General features: G+C 42.6%; 2 protein-coding genes across 2 annotated transcripts in view; one reads left to right on the forward strand and one right to left on the reverse strand.

Moving 5' to 3' along the window:
- The window catches only part of cfap65 (cilia and flagella associated protein 65), a 152,032-nt gene extending 147,170 nt beyond the window's left edge, over positions 1-4,862 (reverse strand). Inside the window, exons 1-2 of the mRNA XM_078552783.1 lie at positions 4,794-4,862; positions 687-874 (exon numbers count right to left, since the gene is read on the reverse strand). Coding sequence (XP_078408909.1) covers positions 687-874; positions 4,794-4,862 — 257 coding nt within the window. The remainder of the gene's footprint in view (positions 1-686; positions 875-4,793) is intronic.
- LOC144686882 (tubulin alpha-1D chain) overlaps positions 1-14,883 on the forward strand; it is a 917,839-nt gene that overhangs the window by 397,764 nt on the left and 505,192 nt on the right. The window lies entirely within an intron of this gene.

Raw genomic sequence — 14,883 nt, forward strand, 5'->3', positions numbered from 1 at the left:
GAATTGGATTTATATTTGAAAAGGAAAATTTGCAGAACTATAGGGAAAGAGCAGCAGTGGGGTGGGTGAAACACTAATTAGATAGCTTTTTAAAGAGCTGGCACAATGGGCCACTTCTGTGCTGTAAGATTCCATGATTATACCAGTGACTACACTTCAAAGGTACTTAATTGGCTGTATAGCACTTTGGGACGCTGCAGGGTCATGAGAGGCACTATATAAATGCAAGTCTTGCTTTTCATTGTATTAAATGGTTTGAGTAGGCTCTATGATAAGGTGTATGAATTATTGAAAGCATGGGCTAGATCAGCTGCGTCCAACAATACTGTCCGTGCAGTTTCTGAGTCCTGGCAACATGGCCTCAAAACATGATCCTACCTTCTGTCATTTCTTATTCACTGATTTATTCATTGGGCTGGCAATTTGAAAAGTGCTGATCTTACACCTGTTGCCCCATTGGCAGGTAAATCCCAAATCACAATGGCAGGATCTGTTACATCAGTGTATGGAGATAAATGTGAATTAATGGGCATATGACTTTAAACTTCCTAAGTGGCCTTCAACGTTCAGTGGTACAAGCCTATCTGGCCCAAAAGGACAAAAGACTTGGACAGTCCAGGGCTAGATGTACATGGAAATGGTTACTTCAGTCATTAAAGCTCCTGCAAAGCTATGGCAGAACTCACCTGTACTTGAGTTTTTGAGTTTTGAACTGGACATTCTTTAATACTAGATGTTTGGTGGATGCTACCCCCAGGTCCCAGTTCAGCCATTCCAGATGCTCCAAGACTTCAATGCCATAAAAGTTTGATTTGATTGCCTTGTTCTTCTTCCTTCCTGAGATTTCAGTACTGGCTAGACTGTGAACATGCCACTGCAAAGGAGTCAGAGGTAAAGTGTTAAGAACTGACAAGATACAGAAACCGTTTCACCACCACAACAGCATCACCTTAACTTCAATTGGGCAATCAAGCAAAAAGGAAACCAAAGGCCTGATCGAAACGCTATTGGGTATTGAATTGCTTAAAATTGAGCCCCAAATGTCCTAGATAGAATTCAACATGGAAGGGGTTCAGGCAGCAAAATAGCCTGAATAAGACATTAAGTCAGTAATCTGTCTATGATTAGTCTCAGTTGCATGGGTCCTAAGCTCTGGCATTCCCTCCCTAAATCTTTCTGCTTCCCTATCTCCATAAACCTCTCTGCTTCCCTACCTCCCTCTCTTTAAAAAGAGATTTTAAAAGATTTTAGTCACCAAAACATCTCCCCATGTGGCTTGGTGACAGGTTTTGTTTGACAATCATGCCTGTCAAGTGCCATGAGATTTTACAATGCTAAAAGTATGATATAAATTAAGTTGTTGTTGTTGATATGACAATAACATCTGACAAATGGAAATCGCTGCAGCTGGAAAGGAAGAGCCTTACACCAAGGAAGGGTCACATTGTTATGTTATTGCATGTTCCTATCGCCCTTGTTCATTCCAAACATTGTTTTCTGCCATCTTTTCCCTTGAATATATGTCCTCCTTGTCCCTTTTCTCCCCCAAATGCTTGCTCCCCACTTTCTTTTCCCTCCCAAAAATTTAAGTTTGCAACTATCTTCTTTCCTTATGTACAAAAGGTGCTATATGAATGTAAAGTCCTGCCGTTTGCAGGGGTTATGTTTCTGTAAATTCTTGCAAAGGACGAAATCGCAAACAGTGAACTTACTTTATAATGGGAGTGTATTAGATAGGTTTCAGCAATCACAGAATTTGACTTTTTACAGGCACAGAGGCAATAACAACTGCATTTTTGAGTAAATTCAAGACAACTTTGCTGGAGAAATTGTTTAACAAAGCAAGGAAACAAGAACAATGTAAAATCTGTCACACTTACTGTACAAATTACTGTACTGTACTTTACTTGAGAGTGGACGTAGAGGGAGTGGGTGAAATGGCTGATGTAGACATTGATGTGGATAAAAAGAACAATGTTATTTATTCCTGACTGCTTCACCTTTTGCTTTTCAATTTTGTGAAGTTCTCGGTAAGGAGCAATAGCAGTGTTAATCACTCTACAAAAGGCAATGCTTCTTTCCATGTTTGTATCACGACCTGTCACCTGTTTTTACAAATCTTCAGTTGCTAAGCTCCTAACCTCATTACAGCCTTGATTCAAACATGGACAAAAGAGCTGAACTCCATAGGTGAGGCGAGAGTGGCTGCCCTTGACATCAAGGCCACATTTGACTGACTGTGGCAGCAAAACTGGAGTCAATGGGAATCAGAGGGAAAACTCTCTGCTGGTTAGAGTCATGTCTAGCACAAAGGAAGAAGGTTGTGATTGCTGGAGACAATCATCTCAGTTCCAGGGCATCACTGCACGAGTTTCTCCGGGTAGTGTCCTATGCCCAACCATCTTCAGCTGCTCTATCCTTCTTTCCATCATAAGGTCAGGAGTGGGGATGTTCGCTGATGATTGCACCATGTTCAGTACCATTCGCGGCTCCTCAGATACCGAAGCAGACCATGTCCAAATACATTAAACAGACAATATCCAGGCTTGGGCTGACAAGTGGCAAGTAACATTCGTGCCACACAAGTACTGGGCAATGACCACCTCCAACAACCGAGAATCTAACCATTGCCCCATGACATTCAATGGCATTACCATCACTGAATCCCCCACTGTCAACATCCTGGGGGTTACCATCAACCAGAAACTGAACTGCACTAGCCATATAAATGCTCTGGCTACGAGAGCAGGTCAGAGACTAGGAATCCTGTGGAGAGTAACTCACTTCCTGACTCCCCAAAGCCTGTACACCATCTACAAGGCACAAGTCAGGAGTGTGATGGAATGCTCTCCACTTGCCTGGATAAGTGCAGCTCCAACAACACTCAAGAAGCTTGACATTATCGTGGACAAAGCAGTTCGCTTGATTGGCATCCCATCCACAAACATTCAGCCCCTCCAGCACCGACGCACAGTGGCAGCATTGCATACCATCTACAAGATGCACTGTAGGAACTCACCAAGTCTCCTTAGGCAGCACCTTCCAAACCCACAACCACTACCATTCAGAAGGACAAGGGCAGTAGACACATGGGAACACCACCACCTGGAAGTTCCCCTTGAAGCCAATCAGCATCCTGACTTGGAAATATATCGCCATTCCTTCACTATCGCTGAGTCAACATCCTGGAACTTGCTCCTTAATGGCACCGTGGATGTACCAACACCACATGGACAGCGGTGGTTCAAGAAGGCAGCTCACCACCACCTATTCAAGGGCAATTAAGAATGGGCAATAAATGCTGGCATAGCCAGCAATGCCTACAACCCATGAATGAATAAAAAAAACACCCACAGCATGATGTAGAGTCACATGGTGATAGACTGTGCAGAGAGAGTCTGAGAGTAGTTGGAATGAAGATAGCACCTAGTTAGGGCTATACCTTGGAGATATGTATATAATTGATGTTCAAACACACAGCCTCCAAACCTCTTGGTGAAACACAAAACAACCTAACAACAGAGGTCTCCATTTCAAGATGGAAATGAGGTGAAATCTTTTCTCCCAGAGGTTCGTTGGTCTGTAGAATTCTCTTCCCCGGACAGCAATGGAGGCTGGGTCATCGAGGCGGAGTTAGATCGATTTTTGATAGACAAGAAAGACAAGGCTTATGGGGGTCAGACAGGAAAGTGGATTTGAGGCCACAATCAGCCATGATCTTATCAAATGGCGGAAGAGGTTTGAAGGGCCGAAAGGCCTATTCCTGCTTCTATGTTCCCACATCAACTCAAAGCCTCAGAGTCTGATTCCTCACTACACCTTAAACACACTAACTAATCTTAATATTCCTCTACCCTCCATTACTTATTATTTATTGCCTGTCAATACTATCCCCAATTGCCATCTATTCTCAGAGTCTCAATACTCCCCTCAATAATCATCATTGAGCTCAATTGCTCAACTTAAATGCACCTACAACCATCCCAAATCCTTACACACAAAACAATTTGTGATTGTACAAGTCAACCTAGAAAACTAGCAATGGTTGTCAACCACCATCTCCAAAAAAAACACTGACATAGTCCACAAAAAGATGACAACACAAGAATAGCCCAGAAGTGTGAAAACAATTAGTTGCACAGGCTTTATATCTTAAAGCGATAGCTCCACACAACATTCCCCCCTTGATAGCAATGGGACGAAGGGTGCAGAGGGCTTGAGTTGCATGGATTTGTTGTGGGTGTGTCAACGAACAGTGAACTCATTCACCAATGCACTATCAGTGTCAAAACATAGATGTGTGACGGCGTTCCCAAAAGCCATGTCATCTCACCTGCAATAGAGAACATCACACCAGATGCACTTCCTCCTAATGACATGAGAGACTGACCAGTATCAATATAGCATTTGCAAAAGGATATGGGAACGTAGCTTATTGAATCCCCATTAATGTTTAATACTTCTGTTAGCTCATACCCAGCCTTCATTTTCCTGGAGAAAAGAACCCTAACCGGTTCAATCTTTCCTGAGAGTTATAACCTCTCAGTTCTGGTATCATCCTTGTAAATCTCAGAATCACAGTTACGTTACAGAACTGAAGGAGGCCACTTGGCCCATCATGTCTGCAGTGGGCCAAATGGCCTCCTTCTGCACCGTAACAATTCTGTGATTCTGAGATTTACAAGGATGATATCAGAACTGAGAGGTCCAATGAGAGGTAAATCTGTTTTGCAACTTCTCATACATAGAATAAACAATATATTAATCACACACTGGCTGTATGACCGACTTACCTTACTATAGGCTTTCAGCGCCACATCTTGACAAGGAACAGAATTCATGGAACTCGACGAGGTCAACATATTTAAACACTGTCAAAGTGAAAACAAAAGACCATCAAAAGGTGAACTCCATGACTCTACACACAGGTTAAAGTTTTTGGGCAAGAGATACAAGGACATGTGAGGAAGAATGTTTTTTATGCAGCAAGTGGTAATGACCTGGAACTCAATGCCCACGCAAGGGGTGAAAGCGGAAACAAGCAGTGATTTCAAAAGGAAACTGGATGGGCACTTGAAGGAAATAAACTTGCAGAGCTATGGGGATCAAGTGGGAGAGTGGGACTAACTGGCTTGCTCCGCGGGCAGCTGAACTTGATGAGCCGAGTGGTCTCCTTCTGTGCTGTAAGTGATTCTATCAATATAAAGTCATTTACTTTATATTGCTAGTGAGAAGTTGTACTGTATCTCTTTATTTCAATGTGCCTCTATACCTCAACTGATCCGAGTGATTTATTTGCTGTAATTGCATAGACCAGAGAAAGTTATGGGTCTGTAGAGGCTTGAGATAGGCTGTTAGAAAAATAAGAATAAAAGTACTCTATTTGCTATAGATAAATTTGGGACATCCTGAGGTTCTGAACGGCACTATATAAATGCAAATTTACTTTCTGCAAATTGTCCACTGTTCATCTCTTGATCCTTTTTTATTCATTCTCGGGATGTGGGCATTGCTGGCTAGGCCAGCACTTGTTGCCATCCCTAACTTCCCTTGAGAAGGTGATGGTGAGCTGCCTTCTTGTAACCACTGCAGTAGTGGTTTGATACAACTGAGTGGCTTGCTAGGCCATTTCAGAGGGCAGATAAGAGTCAACCACATTGCTGTGGGTCTGGAGTCACATGTAGGCCAGACCAGGTAAGGACGGCAGATTTCCTTCCCTAAAGGGCATTAGTGAACCAGATGGGTTTTTACGCTAATTGACAATGGTTTCAAGGTCATCGTTAGACTTTTAATTTCAGGTTTTTATTGAATTCAAATTCCACCATCTGCCATGATGGAATTCAAACCCGGATCCCCAGAGCATTACCCTGGGTCTCTAGATTACTAGTCCGGTGACAAGACCACTGCGCCACTGTCTCTCCACTTCTCCCCATCTTCAAAAGCATTAGCTGGCAAACCTATTTTGATTTACTTATTATAGATTTTTACAGGCACAAGAAATAGTGTTCCAGTAAATAGAAAGAACTGCTTTCGAAGTGCAATTGTTGTTGTTAGGCAGTGAAATCCAGCAACCAATTTGCACACAAGGCCACGTGTCAGTGCTCCAAAACTTTCTCCCACTATGACCCCATTTCAAGGCCTGAAAATTTGAAAATTGCCAGGACCCCTCGGTTCCCAACAGAGAGGGGATGAAATGCCAGTGAGGATTGGTGGGGGGCGGCAGGGAGAGGGCAAAGTGTTTAACCTTCAGGGATTTTTAAACAACCTATATTTCCAATGGCTTTTTTGGAGCAGGAATCAGGCCTCAGATATCAGAAAATTACGCAGCACCTACCGTTAAAAAATGTGAGGATTTAAAGGAGACTCACAGCTGTCAACATTCAATCAGAGCTTCATGGCAGCCATTGCTGCCTCACAGCTTGCAAACCCAGAATCTCATCTCATCTGACCCCACTGAGGATTGTGACCCACAGTTTGGGAAGCCCTGCCCTGATGTGCAATAACGAGATAAATGACCAGATAATCTGTTTTACATATGTTGGTTGAGGAATAAAGGTTGGTCAGGTCATCTGGAGAATTCTGCTGCCCTTTTCCCAACAGCACCATGGGATATTTTACCTGGATGAGTCTCGGTTCAATGTCTCAACTGAAAGACTTTGGAACTCTGCCTCAAAAGGGAGTGGAAGCGGGGTCACTGAATATTTTTAAGGCAGAGGTAGATAGATTTGTGTTAGGCAAGGGAACCAAAGGTTATTGGTGGTAGATGGGAATGTGGAACTTGAAACACAAACAAATCAGCCATGATCTTATTGCATGGCGAAGCAGGCTCGAGGGGCTGAATGGCCTGCTTCTGTTCCAATTTCATTTGTTCTTATGAGAGAAGGCTCATGAGCTTTCTCCAACCATTGGTGGTAGAATCTTTACATTCCTCAACCATACTTCTGCAGTTCCCTCCAAAAACCCTTTCACCTCGCCACTTGTCTCTGTATCTTTTTAAACTTCTCCAAGCTCAGTGCTTCAATCAAGCTTTCTATTTAACCCTCCTAACTCTAACACCAGCGTTCAACATTCAATCCTTTATTTCTTGATTTCTCTTCATCTCTGTCCTATAAACAGGACCCCTAATTTTAACACAGTGCCTCCTAGTTCTGGATTCACCCACAAGAGGAAACATCCTTTCCACATCCACCTTGTCAAGACCATTTAGGATCTTTTATACTTCAATCAAGTTGCCCCTCATTCTTCAAAACTCCAGTGGAAACAAGCCCAGCCTGTCCAACCTTTTCTCATAAGACAACCTGCTCTTTCCAGGTATCAATCTAGTAAACCTCCTCTGAACTGCCTCCAACGCATTTACGTCCTTCCTTAAATAAGGAGGCCAAAACTGCACACAGTATTCGAGATACATCTCACCAATGCCCTGTATAACTGAAACATAACATCCTTACTTTTATGTTCAATTCCTCTCATAATGAAGGATAGTATTCCATTAGCCTTCTTAATTACTTGCTGTACCTGCATACTAACTTTTTGTGACTCATGCACTAGAACACCTAGATCCCTCATCACCTTGGAATTTTGCAATCATTCTCCATTTAAGTAATACTCTGCTTTTTTAATCTTCCTGCCAAAGTGTACAATTTACATTTTCCCACATTATACTCCATCTGCATTATTTTTTCAGTTAACCATGGATTGTGGGTCCTCCCTTTAGAATTTTTGTTCATAGGAACATACTTATTCTGAGAATTCTGAAATATCCCATTAAATGTCTGCCACTGCTTCTCTATTGATCTATCCCCTAGTCTAGTATCGCAGTTTACTTCAGCTAGCCCACATAGTTGCCCTTATTTAAGTTTAAAATACTAGTCTCAGACCCACTCTTCTCCCTTTCAAGCTGGATGTAAAATTCAATCATATTGTGGTCGCTACTACCTAGGGATACCTTCATTCTGAAGTCATTAATTAACCCTGTCACATTACACAATACCAAGCCTAATATAACCTGCTTTCTGGTTGGTTCCAGAACATGCTGCTCCAAGAAACTACCCCAAAAGCATTCTATGAACTCCTCATCCAGGCTACTACTGCCAATCTGATTTTTCCAGTTTATATGTAGATTAAAGTCACCCATGATTATTGCCGTTCCTTTGTCAAAAGCACCCAATATTTCTTGTATAATTTGTCCTACATACCCCTCAGTATTCAGGACCCAATCTTTGTCATCTTACAGCCAGGTCTCCATAATTGCTATCAGATCATATTTATTTACTTCAATGTGCACTATCAATTTGTTGACTTTGTTATGAATGCTACACGCATTCAGATACAGAGCCTTTAGTTTAGACTTTTTCTTATCTTTGTAACATCTAGTCTTGATTATTTGTGCATTCTTAGGTTTTTTTCTCCCTGTCCCTTCCTGCCATTCTCTGACACTCATTTCCCATATTACTATTTTCCTCTCTTACCTTATCTCTATTCTTTGATGTATCACATCTTTCCACATTTGATCCCTTGCCCCCACTACTTAATTTAAAGCTCTCTCTACTTCCCTAGTTATGTGATTCGCAAGAACACTGGTCCCAGCCTGATTCAGGTGTAGACCATCCCAAAGGTACAGCCCCCACTTTGCCCAGTACTGGGGCCAGTGCCCCACAAACTGGAACCCACTTCTCCCACACCAGTCTCTGAACCATGTATTCATCCCTCTAATTTTCTGTAGCCTATGCCAATTTGCATGCGGCTCAGGTAACAATCTAGAGATTATAACCTTTGAGGTTCTGCTTTTCAATTTAGTGCCAACCTCCTCATACTCTCTATGCAGAACCTCTTTCCTAGTTCTACCTCTCTCTCTCTCTCCAGGTCTGACAGAAGACCAGGATACCTGCAGCGAGTGCTTGTTCTTAAAGGGTCAGTTATTTTCTCAATTGTTTTATTATTTAGTCTTAGAATTTTCAGATAATTGTCAAAAAAAAACCAGAGGAGAAATGTGGAGCATTTTTTTTAACGCGGCGAGTTGATGTGATCTGGAATGCGCTGCCTCAAAGGGCGGTGAAAGCAGATTCAATAGTAACTTTCAAAGGGGAATTGAATAAATACTTGAATTGGAAAAAAAATCTCACAGGGCAGAGCAGAGGAGTGGGACTAATTGCACATGAACATAGGAGCAGGAATAGGCCATTTGGCCCTTCGAACCTGCTCCGCCATTCAATAAGATCATGGCTGGTATGATTGTGGCCTCAGTTCCACTTTCGTGTCTGGCCCTAATAACCCTTGAGTTCCTTGCCTAACAAAAATTTGTCTAACTGTGCCTTGAATAAATTCAAAGGCCCAGCCACCACTACTTTCTGGGGAAGAGAGCTCCACACACCATTGATCCTTTGAGAGAAAGTTTTCTCATCTCTGTATTAAAAGGGAGACCTCTTATTTGTAAACTATGTTCCCTAGTTTTAGTCTCCCCCAAAAGAGGAGGAAACATGCTCCAGGATCCACCCTATCAAGTCCCCTCAGGATTTTAAATGCTTCAAGAAGATCACCTCACATTCTTCTAAATTCCAATGGCTATAGGCCTAACCTGTTCAACCTTTCTCCATAAGACAGCCCCTTCATCTCAGGAATGAGTCCAGTGAATCTCCTCTGAACAATAGCTCTTTCAAAGAATTGGCACATGCCCAATGGCCACCTTCTGTACTTTATGATTATGTCAGGTTAAGGTCAGAAAGGACATTTATGGCCTATTCATAGTTGACCTGGGGAGATAGTGGAGAGCCTTCTTACCTGGGGAGATAATGGAGAGCCTTCTTCTGATGGTTGTTGACTAATCATTGCAATCAATCTCCATCAATTATTTTTATTCATTCATGGGATGTGGGCTTCACTGGCTAGTCCAGCAATTATTGCCCATCTCTAGTTGCCCTCGAGAAGGTGGTGATGAGCTGCCTTCTTGAACCGCTGCAGTCTATGTGGTGTGGGTACACCAACCGTGCTGTTAGGAAGGAGTTCCAGGATTTTGACCCAGCAACAGTGAAGGAACGGCGATGTATTTCCAAGTCAGGATGATAAGTGACTTGGAGGGGAAATTCTAGGTGGCGGTGTTCCCATCCATCTGCTGCCCTTGTCCTTCTAGATGGTAGCAGTGGTGGGTTTGGGAGGTGCTGTTGAAGGAGCCTCGGTGAATTCCTGCAGTGCATCTTGTAGATGATACACACTGCTGCTACTGTGTGTTAGTGGTGGAGGGAATTAATGTTTGTGGACGTGGTGGCAATCAAGCGGGCTGTTTTGTCCTGGATGGTGTCAAGCTTCTTGAGTGTTGTGGGAGCTGCACTCATCCAGGTAAGTGGGAGTATTCCATCACACTCCTGAGTTGTGCCTTGTAGATGGTGGACAGGCTTTGAGGAGTCAGGAGGTGGGTTACTCGCCGCACTATTCCTAGCCTCTGACCTGCTCTTGTAGCCACAGTATTTATATGGCTAGTCCAGTTCAGTTTCTGGTCAATGGTAACCCCCAGGATTTTGATAGCGGGGGATTCAGTGATGGTAATGCCCATTGAACATCAAAGGGTGATGGTTGGATTCTCTTTTGTTGGAGATGGTCATTGCCTGGCACTTGGGTGGTGTGAATGTTACTTGCCACTTGTCAGCCCAAGCCTGGATATTGTCCAGATCTTGCATAAACTGCTTCAGTATCTGAGAAGTGGCGAATGGTGCTGAACATTGTGCAATCATCAGCGAACATCCCCACTTCTGACCTTATGATGGAAGGAAGGTCATTGATGGAGCAGCTGAAGATGGTTGGGCCTAGCACATTACCCTGAGGAACTCCTGCAGTGATGTTCTGGAGTCTACAGCAGACCCAGACATGAGATATGGGAACATTACTGTTTTGTTCTTCTCCTCCCCATCCTACTTATGTCTAACTCCCTCCCTATGCCATACACAGACTCCTTTTGAAATGATGAGCATGACAAGTTGCTATGCCTCCTCACCCAGTGCTATTCTTAGTCTCAAGGAGGATGGGGAGAAAGAGAAGACCTGGAGGATTAACTCTCTGATGTTCCCTCCCTCCCTCAAGAAATTATCTCCACCCCAAACACCCTCCCCATCCAACCCCTCAACCATAACCGACATCAGTAAAGCCAGTTTCATTAAACCAAAGGTGGAAAATCACTTGTTTAATCATCATATTCCAAGGTTTTCCTGGCTGACCTCTCACGTTGCACCCTCCATAAACTTTGTGCCTGTTCAAAACTCAGTTGCCCATGTCCTAACTCATACAAAGCCCCATTCACCTAACACCCCTGTGCTTGTTGACCTACACTGGCAACACCTCGATTTTAAAATTCTCATCCTTGAATTCAAATCCCTCCTTGGTCTCTCTCCTCCCTATCTGTGTAACCTCCTCCAACACTAGAACCCTCCAAGATCTCTGCACTTCTCCAATTCTGGCCTCTTACACATCCCTGATTATCATCGCTCTGCAATTGGTGGCAGTGCCATTAGCTGTCGAGGCCCTAAACTCTGGAATTCCCTCACCAAACCTCTTCCCCTCCCTCTCTCCTCTAAGATGCTCCTAAAACCCTGCCTCTTTTACCAAGTTTCCTTTCCTAATGTCTCCTTTTGTGGTTCGGTGTCAAATTTTCTCTGATTATGCTGCTGTGAAGTAGCTTGGGATGCTTTACAACTTTAAAGCACTCTATAAATGCTAGCTGTTTTTGTTGCTGTCACACACCACATTGTGTAACAACACATACTACGATGTCAGACGTAGACTTCTAGTGCTAACAAATGGAGAATACCCCAGCCCTCTTTTCCTTATGAATCTGTTTGCTTCAAAAGAGCTTTTTAACCATTACCATCAGTGCTTATGGGTCAAACTGCTATCATGAGATGCCATTTACTACTCTACACACCTAATGAAGTGGAGGGTTATGGAAACATTCAATTAGATCATGGCTGATCTGTATCTTAACTCCATCCACCTATCTTAGTTTCAAATCCCTTAGTTTCCTTATCCAACAAAAATGGATTGACCTCAGTTTTGAAATTTTGATTTGACCCCAGCCTCAACAGGGGGAGCAGAGAGTTCCAGATTTCCACTGCCTTTTGTGTGAAGAAGTGATTCATGACATCATCCCTGTGAAAGGATTACACCCTTTCTTCTAGACTTCCCCACCAGAGGAAATAGTTTCTCTCTATCTGCCCTACCAACTCCTTTAATCAACTTAAACACCTAGATGAGACTATCCCATACGCAACTCCATTTACGCACTTTTGTTCAACATCCCCTTAATACCCTCGTCAAACAAAAAACTCTCAACCTCAGGTTTGATATTTTCAACTGACTGAGTCTCAATAGCTTCTGGGGGCAAAGAGAGTTCCAGGTATCCAGCACATGCCTGAAAACAAAGAAAGAACAGGACCTGTAAACCTGACAATCAAAATGAACAAGGAAAATAAAAATAACTATAATACTAAGTGACCTTTCAGTTAACTGCAATTATAATCGAGATGCTGTTGTCCTTTAAATTGCTCGGCAAGTAAGGCACTCTCCTATTACCAGACTGATGGAATAATATAGTACTGAGCATCAGGTCCAGAATTTATTACAATCTCACAACTCTTACCCTATTCCCCATTTACTTAAGTGGAATTGCTACATATGGTAAATGCAAAACCAATAATTCTGATTAGGTTAAAACATTGCAATCTGTTCATATTATGCTAATGACTTTCTCCCATTGATTAAATAGCAGGTATAAATATTGCTGGGGAGTTAACTTGGCATTTAGAGTTCTGTTATAAGCGAAAGGTTTATGACAACTTCACTGAGATACTGCGATATTCGTGCACAAAATAATGACATCACAAGTGACCCTCTGTGACAGTCTTCCATATGGGGAATCATGCAGCCGTGTCACAAAGGCACAACAAAAAGTGCAAAATATTCCTATAGCTTACATTTAAACTGCAATACCTGGCGACACAAATAACAGATTCAGCCCTTCCGTCTTGGGTGGTACCTGGAGAAAGTATTTGGAGCTCTGTATCAAGGTGAAACATTGGCCTTTACAGGTGGTGGGAGAAATTTGAGTTGATGGATTAAGAGTATCGCATAAGCATTACACACCACTGACTTAAGTTCAGTTGGCTTACATTCAGTTTCTCCTACCGTGAATTGCTGTCAGCATGCTAAACAGCCTGACTGACAAGAGACTGTTAGGAACTGGACAGTTCTGCTGGCTGACACTATAAAAGGTCTATACCTCTCGTGACGAGCTATTGCACCTTGTCCAGGACAGCAGAACATTGAAAGAGGGGGAAATACAAAACTAAACTGCAGAAAGAACGGCCCAGGATTTGTTGCAAAAATAAAGGCAACTTGGATGGCGCTCACCATTATTAATGTGTGAATTATTCAGTAATTTATGGTGAGACAGAGGCGCCATGAGTTGTGAAATGCCACAAGTTGCTGGACAATTTGCACTGCTCCACCATTAGCCTCGCAAAAACAGGAGCTCACCTTCAATCTCCCTGTGAGTTTCAAAACATTTCTGCATTTGCGCCACTAAAATGAATGAAAATCACTGCGGAATTTTCGGGCTGGTTCTTAATGATGCAAAGATCCCTTTTTTATGACCAGATTTAAGCTCCTGCAATGACCTCCCCAGCCCTGAAAGAGAACAATTGGAGTTGCGAGATCTTACTCCTGTAAGTAGTACATTGTTCCTAGGCTTTATTAAAATTCTTGAGTCTTTCTCTCTCTCTTGACCCAAACTTACTTTCCCTCTCACAACAAAAACAAAAATACCTGGAAAAACTCAGCAGGTCTGACAGCATCTGCGGAGAGGAACACAATTAACGTTTCGAGTCCGTATGACTCTTCATCAGAACTAAGGAAAAATAGAAAAGAGGTTAAATATAAGCTGGTTTAAGGGGGGTGGGACAGGTAGAGCTGGATAGGGGGCCAGTGATAGGTGGAGATTGCCAAAAAATGTCATAGACAAAAGGACAAAGAGGTGTTGACGGTGGTGATATTATCTAAGGAATGTGCTAATGGTGACATTAAGGGTAGAAAGCAGGACGAGCAAGGTACAGATAGCCCTAGTGGGGGTGGGGTGGGGGGAAGGGATCAAAATAGGCTAAAAGGTAGAGATAAAACAATGGATGGAAATACATTTAAAAATAATGGAAATAGGTGGGAAAAGAAAAATATATATAAATTATTGGAAAAAGGGGGAACGGAAAAGGGGTGGGGATGGAGGAGAGAGTTCATGATCTAAAGTTGTTGAACTCAATATTCAGTCCGGAAGGCTGTAAAGTGCCTAGTCGGAAGATACTTGTCTTTTTTCATTTATCTTTCTAAATTTATCTAAATTTAGCCTAATTCTTCCTATTTCTTGCACTGTCATTCCTCTCTAACCTTAAATTTAAGGAGACATTCTGTTATCCCTTTTGTTTACTAGGGTCCCAGATATCCCATTGACTTCACCTGAAGGGTGAGGGGAAAAAAATCTAATGAATGGAGCCCACAAAATGGCCCACTAAAGCAAAATCTGGATCATATGGGTTTATTTCAGGAAATAACATTTTAGGATACAGTATATGAATAATTTGATATGATGGGTGGAATTTTCCCCTCCTGCCAGCAGCAGTTTCATGGAGCAGAAAGTTTGGAGAGAGGCCAAAAATCAGATTCCCGCCGGCAGTAAAACAGTTCGGAATTTCCCCCTCACCCCTTTCATGGTGGGTTAGGTTTCCCGCTGATTAATGTCAGGAACACTATTTGCATTCATTACCATGTCATGAATGCTCATTAGGTCATTAAAAACGCGACTCACCAGAATCATGTTCCACCTTCCAATCTTGCATCATGCCAGTGAAATTG

Source organism: Cetorhinus maximus, chromosome 11 (genome assembly GCF_964194155.1).
Source record: "Cetorhinus maximus chromosome 11, sCetMax3.hap1.1, whole genome shotgun sequence".
Lineage (NCBI taxonomy): Eukaryota > Metazoa > Chordata > Chondrichthyes > Lamniformes > Cetorhinidae > Cetorhinus > Cetorhinus maximus.